At 36.1% G+C, this 19,485-nt stretch overlaps 4 protein-coding genes across 7 annotated transcripts; 3 read left to right on the forward strand and 1 right to left on the reverse strand.

Moving 5' to 3' along the window:
- The first annotated feature begins 176 nt into the window (after positions 1-176).
- On the forward strand, positions 177-1,608 carry LOC126594288 (40S ribosomal protein S28-like). Its single transcript, XM_050260534.1, has 2 exons — positions 177-325; positions 1,194-1,608. Exon 2 carries the CDS (start codon positions 1,195-1,197, stop codon positions 1,390-1,392), a length of 198 nt encoding a protein of 65 aa, XP_050116491.1. The 5' UTR covers positions 177-325; position 1,194; the 3' UTR covers positions 1,393-1,608.
- Positions 303-5,072, forward strand: LOC126594285 (40S ribosomal protein S5-like). 3 transcript variants are annotated; one of them, XM_050260531.1, is made up of 5 exons: positions 303-325; positions 3,462-3,582; positions 4,081-4,352; positions 4,476-4,679; positions 4,818-5,072. In XM_050260531.1, exons 2-5 carry the CDS (start codon positions 3,487-3,489, stop codon positions 4,870-4,872), a joined length of 627 nt encoding a protein of 208 aa, XP_050116488.1. In that variant the 5' UTR covers positions 303-325; positions 3,462-3,486; the 3' UTR covers positions 4,873-5,072. The 3 variants fall into 3 exon arrangements, with proteins under 3 accessions (XP_050116488.1, XP_050116486.1, XP_050116487.1); XM_050260529.1 differs by lacking the exon at positions 303-325 and adding an exon at positions 2,858-3,024; XM_050260530.1 differs by lacking the exon at positions 303-325 and adding an exon at positions 2,858-3,024 and having other exon boundaries at positions 3,482-3,582.
- A 1,447-nt stretch (positions 5,073-6,519) lies between these two features.
- LOC126594284 (40S ribosomal protein S5-like) lies at positions 6,520-9,220 on the forward strand. Of its 2 annotated transcripts, none has more exons than XM_050260527.1 (5): positions 6,520-6,671; positions 7,207-7,306; positions 8,153-8,424; positions 8,615-8,818; positions 8,955-9,220. In XM_050260527.1, exons 2-5 carry the CDS (start codon positions 7,211-7,213, stop codon positions 9,007-9,009), a joined length of 627 nt encoding a protein of 208 aa, XP_050116484.1. In that variant the 5' UTR covers positions 6,520-6,671; positions 7,207-7,210; the 3' UTR covers positions 9,010-9,220. The 2 variants fall into 2 exon arrangements, with proteins under 2 accessions (XP_050116484.1, XP_050116485.1); XM_050260528.1 differs by having other exon boundaries at positions 6,579-6,722.
- Positions 9,221-9,663: 443 nt separating this feature from the next.
- Positions 9,664-10,776, reverse strand: LOC126593647 (serine/threonine-protein phosphatase 5-like). The gene has a single exon (XM_050259738.1). It carries the CDS (start codon positions 10,774-10,776, stop codon positions 9,664-9,666), a length of 1,113 nt encoding a protein of 370 aa, XP_050115695.1.
- Positions 10,777-19,485: the final 8,709 nt, after the last annotated feature.

The following is a 19,485-nucleotide window of genomic DNA, read 5'->3' on the forward strand; positions in this document are numbered from 1 at the left end:
TTATAAATTATTGCTACAATTTCTCCTCAACAATAAATAAGCCTAAAGTACTTCGCTTTTCCATTTTCCCTGAATTTATTTATTTACCGATATGCCCGTGAACTTTGAAGTACCGGTGGATGTGAAATACGTACAATAAGAAGGGTAAAACAGTAAACCCAACCCAAACCCTAGTCGACTAAACTATATTAACTCTCTTGAGCGATTCTCCACACCCTTAGCAGCGCCGTTCCTTCGTCTTGAGCGATTCAACACACCCTTTTCCGACGCCGTTTTATCGTCTTCTCCAAGCTCCTGCAGTCACTTCTGAAACTCCAACCTCCAGGTCAGTGTTCATAGCTTTTCTCTGTAATTGCATCTGCCATCGCAATGTATATTTTGTCTTAATTCTTCCTTTATGTTATTCTTTTAATTAGAATTAGGTTTGGATTTTTTTTCATCCTTTCAGTATTTTATACTAATTTTTGTTTGTTTGTCGAAATTTTTGTTTAATTGGAGAAAAATATCGTTGGGTTTGGTCCCTTACACTCGATTTTTATTTTGTTTTTTTTTAATTTCGCAATAATTAAGGAACTGTCAATAGTGATTATTTAATCTGATTTACTGGCTTTCATATTTCTGTATATCACTTTTTCGGAGGAAGTTCGATCATCTGAAAGTTACATTGCAGCTCAATTGTTAATGGAAGCTACCAAATGCCATTATTTTTTATACCCTATTTTTGTTGCTCCAACGGAAAGACGGGACACAGAACCGAGCGCAATGGCGTTTTAGGATTCATATAGCTGACTCCACTTAGTGGGAAAAGGCTTTGTTGTTGTTGTTGTATTGAGTTTTGTTGCTCTGTTTTGTGGTGGGTCTTGAATCTTAACTTGTGTTATACTTATTATCTGAAATTCGTAATGCTGTGTAAAGCGGTCTGCCCTCGTGATCTCGTGAGGCTGGCGGGATTTCGCTTTCCATTTTACCTCTTTGGTGGTTGTACTTTGGTTTGTTCTGTTTCTTGTTTTACAAACTAAGATAAGAGGCATAATTTTGCATTGTTGGTTTCCTTTACCCGCTAACTTGTTTCATATATGTTGTATTTCAATATATTTCTCATACAACTCAGCTTGCTTTGCTGGCTAGATTGTAGGGTTAATTGATGTTCTGCGTTTTCTAAATTTTTCTTTTCTATGTTGTTTTCTGTGAAGAATGGAAAACACGATCAAGCATGCTATTGTGATCAAGGTTATGGGACGAACTGGATCTCGTGGGCAGGTGACTCAAGTGAGAGTTAAGTTTCTGGATGACCAGAACCGTTTCATCATGAGGAACGTCAAGGGACCAGTCAGGGAGGGGGATATCCTTACCCTGCTCGAGTCCGAGAGGGAGGCAAGAAGGTTGCGGTAATCATCTGAGATGGTCTTGTTTGTCGATGCTCCTATGTCTGAGTTTAGGTTCTTTGCAAACAACTGTTATTTTGTGTCACTGAATGACTATGCTTTTACCATTACTGCGTACTACTAGCGTTACAGACTTTATTTTTGTGATGAGATGTTATGGTTGTTGAGCAACAATTTTAGTTCTTAAAAGTTACAATGTTTTGTTGCTTCGTCGGCGTTGAAATTTGGTATCAAATTTATGCTTCGTCTTCGTTTTGAATAGTGAAAAAGGGATTTGGATCCTCTCCTGAGCTAATGGAGAGGATCCTCCTGACCACTAATCATGGGCAGTTGGATTTTTATCTAACGGCTATAATTATTATAACTTTAAAGAGACCTTCCTGTTTGTAGTTGTTGGATAAAAATCCAACGGCCTATGATTAGTGGTCAGGAGGATCCTCTTCATTAGCTTAGGAGAGGATCCAAGTCCGTGAAAAAGAACTTAGCATATGTTCTTTCCCTAGCCATTCAGATTTTGCTAATTTTAAAACTTTTTCAAGCTATTTGCAAGAGAATATACGTCATATGATTCTGGTTCTAACACTTGGTGAATGCAAATATCTGGTGAGAAGCGATTCAATCAACAAACAAGAGCCATCGAATCTTGAAGCGTCGGCTGTAACTAAGCATGGTGTTAAGGTTATTGGTAGTATGACGGAGCCTAAGTCGAGTGGGCGAAGGCTTTCTAGTCTCTGCACCACTGTTGGGCGGATTTGATGTGTTATGAGGTCATTAAGCACGTCCTAAGTTACTCGGAATAATAGAACACCTACGAACCATGGTTGGAAGCAAATCAGCAACAAAAAGACCCCAAATTTTGATAAAATTCACATGGTCATCCCAATTCTAAAGAGGGTGCTAAGTATCATATTTGCCCCCTAAATTTTTTGGAGTTCTCACATTTTGGTCCTTCAAATAATTTTTTCTTTCCGATTTCGTTACAATCTTTAACAAAACACGTCCGCTGGATTTTCTTGTGTTCGTCGACAAGCGAATGAAGTGCCTATCGATTGGCTCGCTTTGACATTTCTCCGGGTTCGAAAGAGGTTGGTTTGATTAAAGAATGTTACGAGTTTCTAATTTGCTCAAAGCCTCAAATTTTACCGTGAAGTTTTAAAATTATATCAATTTACGTTTTTTTGTTTTTAATTATCTAATTTTTATTAAGTTGATAAATTTCTTTTGTCAATTTGGTGCACATGTGGCTTTCGTGTTAATTCATATAGGATTTCACGCATAATATGTCATTAATTTAATAAAAGATTAAACAATTAATCCGATCAATGACATAAAATTAATACAATTTTAATACACGATGTAAATTGAGAAAACGAAATCCTTATCGACCAATTTTTAATTTTTATTTTATATGGAGAATCATGGGTGATGTGAAATAAATTCCATAACGAAGGGTAAAAGAGTAAACCTAACCCAAACCCTAGTTGATTCAGAATCCGAACTATTTCCTTTGTTTGACCTCCTTGCCCTGCGCCGTTCCCTCGTCCCGAGCGATTCAGCACTCCACATCGCGGCGCCATTTTTATTGTCTTCTTCTTCACGCTCTGTCTCTCTCACTCTCTTCTGAAACTCCAACCTCCAGGTCAGTCTTCATCTCTCTCACCCACCACCACTGTAACTTCCCTTCGTCGATTGCTAATGTTTATTTTTTATTTTTTATCCTTTACTCTTAATGCTTCGTAGTGTTTCCCATTTATTTAGAATTAAGCTTGCATTTTCAATTTCTGAATTGAAATACGATATTTAGAATATAAATTTTGGTTTAAGGTGATTAAGCTAGTGATTTATGCCCTTTTTCAATTTTTAATTTTCTTTCGAATTTTATTTATCTTATTTTTTCCACTTGATTTGTATAATTTATGTGTTAAGAACCCATAATTATTTAATTTGTTCAATATTTGGAACATTTGAGGCAGGCAGTGTCCAATAGTGATCAAATTTATGTAATCTCATTTGCTGGGTGAAGGTGTTTTAAATTTAATCAACTAGGGTTTAGAGCTGATTTTCTAACATTTGTAGCTTGAATTGCTGTTATACAGAAGCCATGGCCGCTGCTGATATAGCTGCTCCGGTGCTGGAGCCGACACAGCCGCACTATGACGTGAAGCTCTTCAACCGATGGAGCTTTGATGATGTCCAGGTTTCTGGCTTTTTAATATATGATGAATTTGATAAAGCAAGGCTGAGTTTGGTAAAACTAAGTGCAGCTGGACTTAAGTTCCTGATTGTTTATGTTCAGAGGTACATTAGGTTTCGTGTGGATATTGATAATGCTTTAGAGTGGACCTGTAGTGGGTCACCATAGGTTATGTATTCATTTTGCATTTCCATGTCGGTTGTTGTCTTGGTTTAAAATAAATTTAGATATCTTTATGGCCTACAGTGAAAGTCATAGGCTAAGTTTGTTGTTATTATGATTTTAGCGTGTATTTCTGTAAATTTACAAACCAACAACAACAACAAAGCCTTATCCCACTAAGTGGGGTCGGCTGTATGAATCCTAAAACGTCACTGTGCTCGGTTTAAATATAAACATGTTATACTCTGTGATGTGAAACATTTAGGTCAGTGACATTTGACTTGGTTAATTTGTTTTACTCACTTGTACTATTTATACTATGTGATGTGCAACATATAGGTCAGTGACATTTCACTGGCGGATTATGTTGGAGTTGCACCTTCCAAGCATGCGACGTATGTACCTCACACTGCTGGGAGATACTCTGTCAAACGATTCAGGAAAGCTCAGTGCCCTATTGTGGAGAGGCTTACAAACTCACTCATGATGCACGGGAGAAACAATGGAAAGAAACTCATGGCTGTCAGAATTGTTAGGCATGCGATGGAAATTATCCATTTGCTAACAGATCTGAACCCAATCCAAGTTATTGTTGATGCTGTTGTTAACAGGTACCTGGACGGGAATATGTTAATATCTGTCTCATAGTAGTAACATATTTTGCCTTGTAATTACTTGTATTTGTGACACCTTTTTCTAATTCTTCTGTTGTATGTCTTCTTTCTACCGACCAGTGGTCCACGTGAAGATGCAACTCGTATTGGATCTGCTGGAGTTGTTAGGCGTCAGGCTGTGGATATTTCACCTCTGAGACGTGTGAATCAGGCTATCTATCTCCTCACAACCGGCGCTCGTGAGTCTGCTTTCAGGAACGTCAAGACTATTGCAGAGTGTTTGGCCGATGAACTTATTAATGCTGCCAAAGGTTCCTCTAACAGGTACTGACGACTTGTTTCATATGCACGTTGCCTATTACTTGTTATTTTCTCTCCAAACTCTTATTTCTGTGCTTTTTTCATCTGTTTCCCTTGATTCATTGGTTTCTTTCCTGACTATTTGTGCTCCTTTTTGTGCAGTTACGCAATCAAGAAGAAGGATGAGATCGAACGAGTCGCTAAGGCCAACCGTTAAGGAGCTGCCGAAATTTTTTATGACGCGGGAGTTTTGTCTGCGTTTTGTTTATTCGATTGTTGCTTAAGAAGTAGTCGGATTTACCCTTGAGCATGAGAATTGTGTGTCATTTTTTTTGTTATGAAGATCTCAATTAATCTTGTTGAGTTGAATTTTATTTGAATTATGATACATTTGAATAGTAAATTTTCAAAACCTTAGTAGCTGTTGACAAACAACCCCACTCGGGGTAAGAAAGTTGCAAAAACAAGAACATAATTGTATAAAATCTCTTGTGAAAAGTTTAAATTTAAATAATAAAAGTAGGAAAAACACTAAAACCATAGGCTTTTGCAGTATAGAAAGGGAATTTTAACGAAAAGCTTCTGGTACTGTTTACATAAACGAAAATTCATATTTTTGCACTAAAAAATCAATTCTGATACTATTCATTTTATCCTTTAATTTGTTCTTATCGTTAAAATTCAAAGTTTTCAAGTCTTTTTCATTAGTTTTCCTGTATAAAAAAATTAAGTGTGTAAAGAATATGTGTATGGTGTTTTATGATAGTGGTGAAAAGTAATTATACATGTACACTTTAATGCGGGTTTGCCGCCATCTCTCTCCTCCCCTTAGACCATCTCCAACCTTGGGCTAAAAGCCAAATTACCCCCCAAATTACCCCTCCAAACACTTTCCAACCCATGCTAAAATTTTAGGCTAAATGTCAAATGCTATTTCTGGGCCAAATACCCCCCAGCTTTCCCCCCGGGCTAAATGCGAAATGTTTATCGGAATTTAAATTTTTTTAGATCAAAATGTTCATAAAATTAATTTACAATAATCTACATATTTATTTTTTAAAAAAAAAATTGATTTAAGAAAAAAATTTAGGCTAATTTCATTCTTTAATAATTCCGGGCTAAAATTTTAGGATAGAAGGGTTGGAGCAGAAAATATGTTTCTGGGCTAAAAGCTAAATTTTCCGGGCTAAAAAATTTGGCTTTTAGCCCAAGGGTTGGAGATGGTCTTAAAAGTGATTGCTTTCTGTCATTTTGATAAAGCATAATCTGGAAATTAGGATTTTCAATATAGACACTTTAAAAATTTGAAATAAATAAAATAGGCAAATTCACTTTCGGTCCTTATAGTTTAGTTAAGGATCACGTTTGATCTCTATTGTTTCAACTATCTCAATTTTAGTTCATGTAGTTTCTCAAACTATGCAATTGAATGACACAATACATTTTTCATCCAAATTTGAATTTTAATATAAACACTTTAAAAATATAAATAAATAAACTAATAAAATAGGCAAAATTTCACTTTCGATCTTTATAGTTTAGTTGAAGTTCACTTTTATTCTCTATGGTTCCAATTATCTCAATTTTAGTTCATGTAATTTCTCAAACTACTCAATTCAATGAAACGTTACATTTTTTATCCAATCAATTAACTACTAAACTAGAAAAAGCATGTGTCACTTAGATGCATGGGCATTTTAGTAATTTAATAGCAAACAGATAAAAAAAAATACAGCGTGTCTTTGAGTTGCATCGTTTGCAAAAGTACAAGGACTAAAATTGATACAATTGAAACCACAGGGACCAAAACCGAAATTCAGTAAAAATATAGGGACCAAAAGTGAAATTTGGCCAACAAAATTAGAAGAAAGGTAAACTAGACCCGACCCGAGATCCAATGCCCTAGCTGATAAAATGACCCTCTTCCTCTCACTCTTAGCCGTTTCCTAGTCTTCAGCGATTCAGCACGCCCTCCCCGGCACCTCTCGCTCACTCGTCTGAAATTCGAACCTCTCGGTCAGACCTCTTCTCTCTCACCCACCTCCGCCGCTTCCCGTCGTTGATAGCGTAACTTTCGCATAACATCTGTTACTTACTGTGAAACTGGATTTAATTATCATTAGGCTATTCCTTTAATTAGAATTAGATTTGAATTTTTAGTTGGGTATGTTGATTGAAATGGGAAATTAGGGTTCACGGTACTAAGGTGATTAAGTTAGGGATTTACTGATTTGTATCCTTTTCCCCTTTTATTTTTATTGGAATTTTATTTACATCAGTTTCATTGCTTGATTAGTAGAAACATATGGGTTAGGGTTCCCATAATTTTTTAAAATTTATTTAAAATTTGAAGCATTTGAGGCACTGTGATTGTTCTGCAATCTCATTTTCTGGTTTTTTGATATTATTGCGAAGTTTGATTATAAGCATATTGCTTTGCAGCTTGGTTTTAATGGCAGCTATTACCAAATATTTTTATAATTTTTTTATTGTACCAACGACTTATCGCGCCAATGCTCAGACTTTCCTAGCTTTAATTGTGTTTATACAGAACCATGGCTGCTGCTGATGTACCTCTTCCTGTAGCCGAACCAACGCAGCCTCACTATGACGTGAAGCTGTTCAACAAGTGGAGCTTTGATGATGTCCAGGTTTCTGGATTTTATTATTCGGCTTAGTGAATTATATTTTTCTCTTATCTGTGATGATTTAGATGAAATAAGGTTTCCTTCAACGTGTATGTTTACAGCTACAATAGGTTTAATGTAGGTAGGTTTGAGCTGTTATACTCTGTTTTAGAATATACTGATGGTTGGATACTAACAGAGGTAACTTTTATGTTCGTTTTGTTGTTGGGTAGTTGCAAGTAACATGACGGGTTTCTGCCTCAGCCTCAATATATTGATTGCATTTGTTTTTTTAAATGCTTAGAAATGTGTGTGGCGTCCTTGCGGCCGTCTTGTGTTAAATGCACTGTAGGCCTCTTTGTGTTTGTTTCTTTGTGGGTAGTTGTAAGTAACGTGATGGATGTGTAGCTCAAACGTCAATAGATGTATTGGATTTGATCTAGAAATATGTGTGTCCTCCTTGTGGCTGTCATGAGTTAGATTCACTGTATGTCTAACAAAGTAGGCTAAAGTTTATTGCACTTGTTTTGGTGACATGTATGTTGTGTCTTCCTGAATATGCTGATTTTGTTTTTACTATGATTTTCAAATTTATACTGATAAAGTCAGCATTTATGTATGTTTTGGTTTATTTCATGTGCGTCTTACATCTTGTCCTCAGTATTAAGTGTTTCTATTGATTGATTGGTTTCTATGCCTCAAGTTGTTTTTTGTTTTGTTTAGACGCTGAAAAGGGTTTTGTTGACAAAAGCTTGTTAATTTTATTGTCTTGCATCTTCTAATGTATGGACTAATTTTTTTTATGTGATTCTTCATCACATCTATTTCCCTTATTTATGTGGAATGATAACGTATAATTTTAACATGTAGGTCAGTGACATTTCACTGGCAGATTACATTGGAGTTGCACCTTCTAAGCATGCAACTTATGTACCTCACACTGCTGGGAGATACTCGGTCAAACGATTCAGGAAAGCTCAGTGCCCTATTGTGGAGAGGCTTACAAACTCACTCATGATGCACGGGAGAAACAATGGAAAGAAACTCATGGCTGTCAGGATTGTTAGGCACGCGATGGAAATTATCCATTTGCTAACTGATCTGAACCCAATCCAAGTTATTGTTGATGCTGTCGTTAACAGGTACATACGCAAATATTGTTTGATGCCTGACCAGATGCTCATGTGCCCTTTAGTATAGTTTTTCTGATTACATGTTGATTTTTATATCTGTTTGGATTACAATGGATATGACCATTCTTCTTCTTTGAATTCTATGTTTGTATATCCTTGTTTTATTTCTCATGTTGTATGTCTTCTTTGTGCCAATCAGTGGTCCACGTGAAGATGCAACTCGTATTGGATCTGCTGGAGTGGTTAGGCGTCAGGCTGTGGATATCTCACCTCTGAGACGTGTGAATCAGGCTATCTATCTCCTCACAACTGGTGCTCGTGAGTCTGCTTTCAGGAATGTTAAAACTATTGCTGAATGTTTGGCTGATGAACTTATTAATGCTGCCAAAGGTTCCTCTAACAGGTAGTGCGCTTATTTGCCTATTACACTTTATTTTCTCCAAAGCTCTTTCATCTGAGTTTGCTTTTTCCATTTAAGTTATGTTCTTTCCATTGATTCATTGTTTCTTCGCTGACAATTAGTGGTGTTTTATGTGCAGTTATGCAATCAAGAAGAAGGATGAGATCGAAAGAGTTGCCAAGGCCAACCGTTAAGGGGCTGCGAAGAAGTTTTATGCACCAAGGAGAATTTTGTATGTGTCTTGTTTAATCACTCATTATGTAGAAGTTATCGCACTAGGCTTCGAATGTGAGACATGTCTCTGTCATTTATGTTATGAAACCAGTCTTGGGTTGTGTAATTTTATAGCGTTGGATGCGGATGCTTTGAATTTTATTAAGATTATGCTTTTTGAACTTTTGATAATCATTTCGCACTTGTAATGGTCGTTACTTGGAGACTCACCTGATTCTTTTGGAAGTGTTGCCATGGTGCAAGTGCACGTACCACTCGGGGCAGGCTCCCACCATGGTACGATGCGCCTGCTGCCACCCACCGTCCTTTCGGAGGTTGGTAGCGTCGGCAGTGTTGGCGGTATCGGGGGAGTTTTCCAGCTTTTTTAGGTCGTGATTAACTCAACTTGATTTTTACATTGTGTAAAAGATTGAAAATGAATAGACGACACCCCTCGTTGATTGGCACATTTCATCGTGACCTGGCTTCCGGGCAAGCACACAGGATTTCACAGAAAATGCCTCAAGTGTTCGTCCTAGGGTTCAAGTACAAGAAAAGAGAGGTAAAATGAAAAAACAAAACAACTCGACGTGCAGCACCACCATCTCTAGTAGCCTTCTGAAGCAAAGTTGCACTCAACAGGTAAGTTGTCGTCGGATAGCGGATAGAAGGAAGTTATTTGCGTATGCCATTGGCTTGACGTCGGGATGTGGCACTGCTGAGAAAGTAAAAATCTGAGCGCAATCTGGTCCTTCGAAACGAATAAACGCACCCTTGTTACCGAACTGATCACAGTAATTCGGAGCAGAAAAAACTGTGACGAGTCTTTCATCATGCTCAAACTCATATCCCTCGCCCTTCAGTTCGTGAGATCGCACAACTAAACTTAAATCGTTATCCTGCAAAAATCGTCTTGTCACGTCGCCACCAAAAGAAACACCTGAACCTCGCTTGCTTGGGCCTCTTCCGGGTGTAGCTTGTGGATCACTCCACAGCAATTCACACATCAACCCTTCCTGCGGAGGTTCACAAAACCTATTTATCTCTCTAATGTCGCTCAATTTCACTCCATCGACACTGAAAAGACCGCCATGCGTTACAAAAACCTTGCCGTTGATTACATGAGCCAGCGGTAAACAGCAAAACGCTTCAGCAAACAACTCCACAAAATTTTCACCTAACTTCGACCGGACCTCGCCCTCAAAACCGTATATCATGTTCATGTTCTTTGTCTCATGGTTTCCTCTTGCGAGATGTATCGCTGATGGACACATGCACTTCAATGCAAACAACGTTAGGACTACCTCCAAAGAAAACGATCCCCTGTCGACAAAATCTCCGTTGAACAGATACGGATTCTCCTCCGATGGAAGCCCGTTGAGCTTGAAAATATTTACCAGATCATAGAACTGACCATGCACATCGCCACAGACAGTAATGTGATTGCCAGCAGGAACACTTATATCAACCAGGGAGGGCAGGGCTCGCAACAGTTCTTTCGCCTGTGAGATGATTTGGAAAGCTTCTCGCGGGTGCAATGTCTTCTGGTTCTTGAAATCCTCCATCATCTCCCTCACAAAATCCAGAGTAACAACAATATCCCCAGCTTCACCGGCATATAGGTGGTGGTTATTTACTCGACTTTCGTTGCAACTGCCACCGCGCCACCAACATTCCCCCACAGCCGCCATGACTGCCACACCACTATTGTGGCCAACAACTGCAGTCGCTTCTTGTAACGTCAGCATCGTTTGGACAGATTCTTTCTGTTGGAGAATGATAAAATATTTATTCGACCTTCGTCAAATCGTTTGGGATTATATAGTTCTAATCTCCTACATTAATAAGGAAACAATATCCATGGGGATTTAGATTTACTTGTCGATTTAGGATTTTCTCCTACTTACATGAGGAAGTAATATTTAGGTACAGTCGTTGTACTTGCGGATATAGGATTCATTTTTAGGAAAATTAATAAAAAAGCTTCAAAATTTTGAATTTTAACTAGGGGTGGGTTCAAAAAACCGAAAACCGAAAAAAACCGAAAACCAAACCGAACCGAAACCGAAAAAACCGAATCGAACGAAAAAACCGAACCGAATTGAAAAAACCGAACCGAACCCAATTCTTTTGGTTCGGTTCGGTTTTAGTGATCTAGAAACCGAACCGAATTAATTAAATTAATTTTTTTATTTAATTATTTGTTTTGGGTATTATTTTCTAAACCCAATTTGTAAGTTAAAATGTGCTAACCCAATGTGTTGCCAAACTTTAAGCTCAAAATATTTAAAAAATGCCTATAAAAACTCTAAACCCTAACCTATTATTTCTCCCCCATATAAGGTTACAGAACCAAACCTCTTCCCGAAGTACCTACATCCATCTCCATAGCACTGTCTACTTCTGCGCCAGCTTTCTTTTCCAAATCTACTCTCATATAACATGTAACATAATCCATAAACATTTATTTCGGGTAGATTACTTGGGTAATTTGTGATGGAAAAGAATCCAACACACACTAAATAAATCCACTCACGCATTACCTTTACTAATCAAGTTGTCAACATGCAGTTACAAGCAAACAACACTGATCTTTGAACAACATCATACAATTTAACTTTTCTAAGTCATTTGTACGATTTTTGTGTGATTTTTGTGTTGTGAGGTTGTTAGTTTGGACTTTGAAAGACTTTATTGATGATTTTAGTTCAACTTTAAATGTTTATTTTCATTGTCTTTGATTATAGTTAGAATGTTTATTTTATGATTGTGTTGGATATGTTAAAATTTAAAATTTCAATGTTTTTCATTTTTTGAAAAAAAATAAAAACAAAAAACCGAAACCGAACCGGAAAAAACCGAACCGAAAAAAAACCGAACCGAAAAAAAATTGAACCGAACCAAACCGAACCGAAATTTCGGTTTGGTTTCGGTTTTGGCAAAAAACCGAACCGATTTAAACCGAACCCACCCCAAATTTTAACCAAAAACCGATCACTAACCTTATTTAATGGTTAGGACAAACCCAATATAAAACTAGCCCAATAAAATTTGTCCAACCCCTGAGTTTCTAATTTTACCCTGACAGCAAACCTAGCTGTGTTTATTTGTTTCGTTTCACTTCATACGAAGAGAGATATAAGCTTTGTACATTTTCTACAGATATCATATTCCTTTTCTCTATGCAATTTTCCCATTTCATCACCCCAGTCGCCGATCTTCTTTTCCGTTAAATCAATGAGATCCCATCTCACTTGATTCTATGGCTCTCCGATTGAACAGGTAATTTTCCCATTTCAAACTAAATCAAGATCCAACTCTTCATTCGCCATGGAAGGGAAGGCCAAGCTTCGGCCTCTTCCAACGCCTTCTCGTTCATGTCGAAAGGGTGGAGGGAAGTGAAGCACTCAGCCGACGCGGATCTTCTATCGATGAAGCACCGGCCAAACGAGTTCAAGAACCTAGCGACGTCGTTCGACTGCGAGCTCGAGAACCTCTTCAAGTTCAACTTCCTGCCGTCGTCGGCGGGGATTCAATCGTTGGCATTGCAATCGACCGAGATAGCCTTCGTCAAAAAGTTGCAGTCCCAAGTCGAATCTTTCTTCCTATATTTTGTGAAATTTGAGTTCAATTTTGTGTTTTTGGAATACCATTTTGGGGTTTAGGCTGATTGTAAAATGGGTTTGCCAAAGTTGTATCAACGGGGAAAAGATTCGGGGTTTAAGGTTATCAAAAAAGATGTGGTGATGCTAATAGTATGCTTTAGCCACATTTTGTTATGAGCTTAAAAGTTTGAAATGAAGATGAAAGTGAATAATTTGATTATGATGATTTATCAATGTCTTTTGGATATTTTATAGCATTGTTTAGTCTCGAAGGTCATATGCATATCCAGTGTTCTAACGTCTGATTTGAGTCACCTGTGCCTTGTATTTTTATTTTGTGTCATGGGATAGCCTAGTTCCAGGCTTGTAAATCTGAGAATATTATTAAGGAAAACTAATGAAAAGGGTTTGAAAACTTTGAGTTTTAATGATAAGGATAAAATAAAGGGTAAAGTGAATAGTACTAGGATTAACTTTTTAGTGTAAAAATGTGGTTTTTTGTTAAAGTGAACAGTACCGGGTACTTTTCGTTAAAGTTCCCTTATTATTATCATAGATTCGCTTGTCTCGACAACTTTGGATTGTACTAATTTCGAAAGCTTGCAAAAAAGCCCCCATTCGTAATTATGGTATCTTCATTCTTGGCACATTTGGTGTTTTATGAGAGAAATTCCAGATCAAAAAGCCAAAAGAGGCTAGTTGATTACTTATGGAGCTGTTCTATATCCGACATCTATTTGGTGTTTTATGAGAGAAATTCCTGAATTTATGACATTTCTCGAATAATAGTACCACATCTTATGAACCAAAAAACCATAAATCACTCCTCTTAGGTCCTCTGTAATGTAATGCATATTCACATGTTGGTTCAGTTTTAGAAATAATGCTTATCTTTTTGTTTGGATTCATAAATAGTGTCTATATATTGATCCGGTTTTATAAATAGTGTTTACTAATTGGTCCAATTTCATAAACAGTGTTTAGTTTTTGGTCCAGTTTCATAAATAATGCTTAGTTCTTTGTTCAGTTTAATAAATAGTGTTTCTTTCTTGGACTAGGTTCATAAATAATTTCCACCCTTTGGTTTTGTTTTAGAAATGGTGTCTCATTTTTTATTTGGTTTCATAAATAATGTCTCCTTATTGGTCTAGTTTCATAAATAGTGTCTCCTTATTAATCCAATTTCATAAATAGTGTATAGTTCTTGGTCCACTTTCATAAATAATGTCTAATTCCTGGTCCAGTTTTATAAATAGTGACTTAGTTCTTGGTCCACTTTTATAATAGTGGCTTAGTTCTTGATCTAGTTTCATAAATAGTGCCTAGTTCTTGGTCATGTTTCATAATAGTGTATAGCAATTGGTACAGTTTCATAAATCGTATCTCTTTCTTGATCTATTTTCATAAATAGTGTCTAGTTCTTGATCCAGTTTCATAAATAGTGGCTTAGTTCTTGGTCCACGTTCATAATAATGGCTTAGTTCTTGGTCTAGTTTCATAAATAATGCCTAGTTCTTGGTCACGTTTCATAAATAGTGTATAGCAATTGGTACAGTTTCATAAATAATCTCTTTCTTGGTCTATTTTCATAAATAGTGTCTTTTTCTTGATCTAGTTTCATAAATAGTTTCCATCTATTGGTTTAGTTTTAGAAATAATGTCTCATTATTGATTTGGTTTCTTAAATAGTGTCTACTTATTGGTCCAGTTTCATATATAGTGTCTCCTTATTTTAAGGAGAATTAGAATGACATACTCTGATAAAAAATGTATATATGGTCAATAATGGTACCATTTGACAATTTGACAACATAAGCATCTAGACATCCTATTAGTATACATATACCCCGGATATTACTAAGTTCGTCCTTTTAAATATGGCTAAAATAACAAAGACTTGTAACTCAATTGGTTAAAACATTGCACATTTACTCTCGAAATCTGGAGCTTGTCCCTCAATATCTATAGCAGAAGAAATAATAAAAGATATGGTAAAAGTTAAAATTCATGCATGATTGTGTTTCCTATTTGCTATAATTATACAAGAGTTTATGTCATTGTAATTGTAAGGTGCCGTTAGCTCTGACTCTCGAGATTTTTTCCAAAACAGCAGAGTCTTTAAATGACAGAAAACTTGAAGAGGTAATATGGACTTCATCCATGTTAATTTTCACAAACAGACATTTTTCGTTGTTTCAACTGGTTTACCGTTAGGAGCTAATTAATTAATTACATTGGGTGTTGATTCGTATCCTTAAGAAAATGTTTAACTTTATTTTAAGTTTTTATGTGATTTTTAGGCTTTAATGAGGCAATGGAATATTTGTAAATAAATGTAAGTTTAATTCTAAATAATTCTAACAGGTCTAATGAAAGTCAGGGGCATGGCTGGAAAATAAATTTTTATTTTGCACGTGGGGTTTTATTGTTGGGTTGTTTTCTTTTAGTTTTTGTCCTCTTCATTAAAGTTTAAAAAGTTTGGAGAAGCTCTTTTCATTAAAGCTTCCATAAATTAATGCTATTAAAGAAGGTTTGTGATCAGTGGTGGATTCAGAATTTTAAACTCGGGGGCTCCCAATAATAAAGGTAAAAAAATTTATAGACAAAAACAACATTGAAAATTTAAATATAATACATTTCATTCAAAAATCATATGCAAAACAATATTACAAATTATAAAATCATAATTCAAGCGTCCATTACGAGGTTTCATAAGTTACTAGGGAGTATCTAAGTTATTGATTATCTAATATGGACTACTAATTTAAAACACCAGTCAAATAAAACTCTCGCCAAACTCCCACTATCTTTCTAACCAAACACACCATTTTTCTCTTTTACTAGTTTCCAAACATCCACTTTCTCTCTCACTAAGAACACAGCTGCCATACCTCCACCAACCGCCTCCCTCCCCATTCTCCCAAAGCCAGGGCAGCTCCACCCCCAAATTTCACCAACCCATGACAGATCATACCCATCTTACTAACCTTATGTAGGAAATTTCACCCATAAGAAAAATTTCTAAGGTGGTTGAACTAATTTGGGGAAATTTGGACTTATGTACTGCCCCGCCAGACGACAGATGGAGGAGAAGTGGATGGCACCGATGGATGAGACCATGGCAGAAGCAAGGAGGAGAGAGGTTGGAAGGGTCCCTATTTTCTTTCTTCTCCGTGAAGAAGACAGCAACTGTAACCTGCAACATGCAACCTACAACCTGCACAGACCTCATGCTCGAGTACGAGGGGTCCCCGGAAATTTCTAACAGCGATTTAGGATCGCCGACGGGTCCTGGGACCTCCCAGGTCACTATGTGGATCCATCCTTGTTTGTGGTGTAGTGTAGGCCACAATGTTTATGAAACTGAAGGAAGAATTAGGCACTATTTCTAAAATTGGACCAATAAGTACACATTGTTTATGAAAACAAACAAAAACGAGAGTTAGGCATTATTTTTGGAACTAGACCAAGAAGTAGGTCACACTGTTTTTGGAACTGCACCTATAAGTAGACACTATTTATGGAACTGGACCAAGAACTAGGTAATATTTATGAAAAATGAACCAAGAACTAGGCACTATTTATGAAACTGAACCAAGAAATAAGCACTATTTATGAAACTGAACCAAAAAATAAGCACTATTTAAGAACTAGGCCACACTATTTATGAAACAGAACGATAATACAACAGTGTTTATGAGACTACAAAAATTTAATGAAGTCATGAAGAAAAGAAAAGACAAAGTTCACGATGTAGTTTTTTCACAGAGAACTAGTAGTTATTTATAGAAACATGTTATTTAAAGAAATGTTTGCCCACTGTATCAATCGCAAACATACAAAAAGTAATAGAAGGGGGTTAAAGTCTTCCCCAATTGTTACAACAAGAAGTAGCAGTTAACATAACCAATTAATATTACAGATATATACTAATATCACCCACTCACATTTTCAGCAGAGATCATTCTCCTCATCATTGCCACGTTGTATTTTCGTTATCTCAACCTGTGCTCTCTCCATAATCTGCCTCTTCTGTAGTTCCAAGTCCTTGTGGAAATCCACCCTCATCTTCTCTAAAACAAAATTAATCGATTTTGTAGTGTTTTTTTGAAGTAAAATTCATAGATTTATGGAATCACAAACATTCAAATATATACCTCTTCGTCGATGGTGTGCTTGGATGAAAATTTTGGCTTTTGTTCGACTTTTTTTCAGCAATCGATCAGCCATTGATGACTTTTAGAGGTATTCAACTTGATTTTGATCTTCCGATTACTGAATGTTGCTAGATTTTGAGCTTCAAATTTCAAATTTTAGGGTTTTTGGTTGGTTTACAGTAGAAGAATAACCATTTTCAAATTTTAGGTATTTTAAGGGTTGAGTTTGGTGGGAATTGATTGTGTGAATTTAGAGGATGACAATATTGTAAATATATGAAACTTTTAGCTGGTTGTGTAATTTTCCGTTAGGGATATTTTTGTAAATTGACTTTTTAATGTTTTGGGCTTAGAGAATTCAGCTCGTGTTCAAATTTTAGGGTTTGTCCTTATTGTTAATATTTAAGTCCTTTTGATTAAAGAAAATTTTAAGGTGGTTTTTTGTTAAAATAAAATTGGGTCAAATTTTTTTCATTAAAGTTCCCTTTCTTTTTTCTACATACCTCCTTATGTAGAAAAATAAAGAAGGATCGATGTGTGAGAGAGATTATGAGTAAGTTCCTAAATACTTTATTTAACTTTGATACTTGGTTGAACCATTTTGAGTTCGCTTCTTTGTGAGTGTATGAAGCTAAGTTTCTTCCATTTACACCCACCGTCACATCTCGGCCCGAGTCCACCATATCCAGGGCCCGCTTTACTACTGTAGCACGATATTGTCCGTTTTGGGCTTACCATTCTCTCATGGTTTTATTTTTTGGAACTCACGAGCAACTTCCTAGTGGGTCACCCATCCTGGGAGTGCTCTGGCCTCCTTCTCGCTTAACTTCAGAGTTCCTACGGAACCCGAAGCCAGTGAGCTCCCAAAAGACCTTGTGCTAAGTAGGGATGAGAATATACATTCAAGGATCACTTCCCTGGACGATGTGGGATGTTACACTCATAGGTCATGCACCTAACGATGATGATGACTGCTATTTTTTCCTTACTTTTATTTATTTATTTAAACACCGTGATATAGCTATTTGATTTATAGTTTTCATATTTAGTTTTTGATTTCCAGTTTTAACTTTTTTGAAAAACGAAATCTAAAATTTTGTTTGGTAACTATTTTCAGTTTTCATAAAAACGAAAACTAAAAATCTAAAAGTGAAAACTCAAGGAAGTAGTTTCAGATTTTGGTCTTCAGTTTTCAATTTTTTTGAACACTGAAAACCAAAAGAAATTACCAAATAAGATTTTTTTTTCAATATTAAAAAATGTGAAAACTGGAAGCGAAATGGTTATCAAACAACTCCTTAGTTAAATGGAAATTAACATTTGGGACCAAAAGTGCACGTTTGGTTAACATGGATCTCAATTCACAAATTTATAGTTTAGGAACAAAAATTAAACCAGATTGACAGTTTAGTCACCAATATATGAACAAAAATTAAACAGGACACAAAATTTCAAAGAAATGCCTTAAATATTCATCCCAGGGGTTTGAGAAGTACAAGAAAGACAGGTAAAATGAAAAGAACAATGTCTACGGGAAACTAATCACAACAATATACTGCATTTGTCAACATGCACCAACACCTTCTCAGTAGCAGCCTTCTGAAGCAAAGTTGTACTCGACGGGAAAGTTAAGTTGTCAGAAAGCAGAAGCAGCCAGTGGTTCGACGTTGGGAAGTGGCACGCAGCGGCAGATCCATAGAGGGGCCAAATTATCATTGCAAACGATTAGTGGTGGGATATAAAAGTGAAGGAGAGAAATATTTTCTCAAATCAACGGAGAATGTGTCTTCATATCAACTGGAGATTTTGTTTAATGAATGAGCTGTTATATATATTTTATAAAAAATGATAAATATTTTTAAGACTTGAAATACAACAAATACAAACCCCTATACATGTCACTTGCAATTGAGAGGTGAGTTGTTCATTTTTGTATAGGGTCTCAGGGCACTTGTAGGTCAAATTTATATACAATTAAATCATCAAGTTGACACAGAGTATCCGCTGTAGCAATAGTTAAAACAAAGATTACGATTACAGGTTTAAACCCCGGCAGGAAAACTTTATTTTTTTTCTTTCTATTTTATCATAAGCAGTAGTTGAATAAAACCATTGAAAATTTCTATGTTATCGCAAGCAATAGTTAAATAAAGGGAACTTTAACGAAAAACTTTCGGTACTATTCACTTTAATGAAAACCCACATTTTTACACTAAAAAGTCAATCCTGGTAGTATTCACTTTACTCTTTATTTTGTCCTTATCGTTAAAACTCAAAGTTTTCAAGCCATTTTCATTATTTTTCCTTTAAATAAAACCATTGGAAACAAAACGCCAAGTCGGGATGTAGCTCGTTATGCATAGGTACGAGGTTTAATAACCTGCATCTTCATTTTTCATTTTTCCTTTTATTTTTGTTCTTAACAACATGTTATTCATCTGCTTTTTTCAGGTATCTCATTTTCCAAGTTCTGTTTTGCTCTCTCTATAATTCTTCAGTGAAATACGCAAACAACATCCCCTTAAACGTCAAATGCAATTTTTTTTTTTGTAAAGTTGTCTTGAGGCATTTGCAGGTCAATCATTTGTAAACATTTATATATAATTAGTTGCTCAAGTTGTCATAAGCATCTGCTGTAGCAATGGTTAAACCAAAGTTTATAATTCCGGGTACAAATCCTAGCAATGGAAGATTT

Source organism: Malus sylvestris, chromosome 12 (genome assembly GCF_916048215.2).
Source record: "Malus sylvestris chromosome 12, drMalSylv7.2, whole genome shotgun sequence".
In the NCBI taxonomy this organism is placed as follows: Eukaryota; Viridiplantae; Streptophyta; class Magnoliopsida; order Rosales; family Rosaceae; genus Malus; species Malus sylvestris.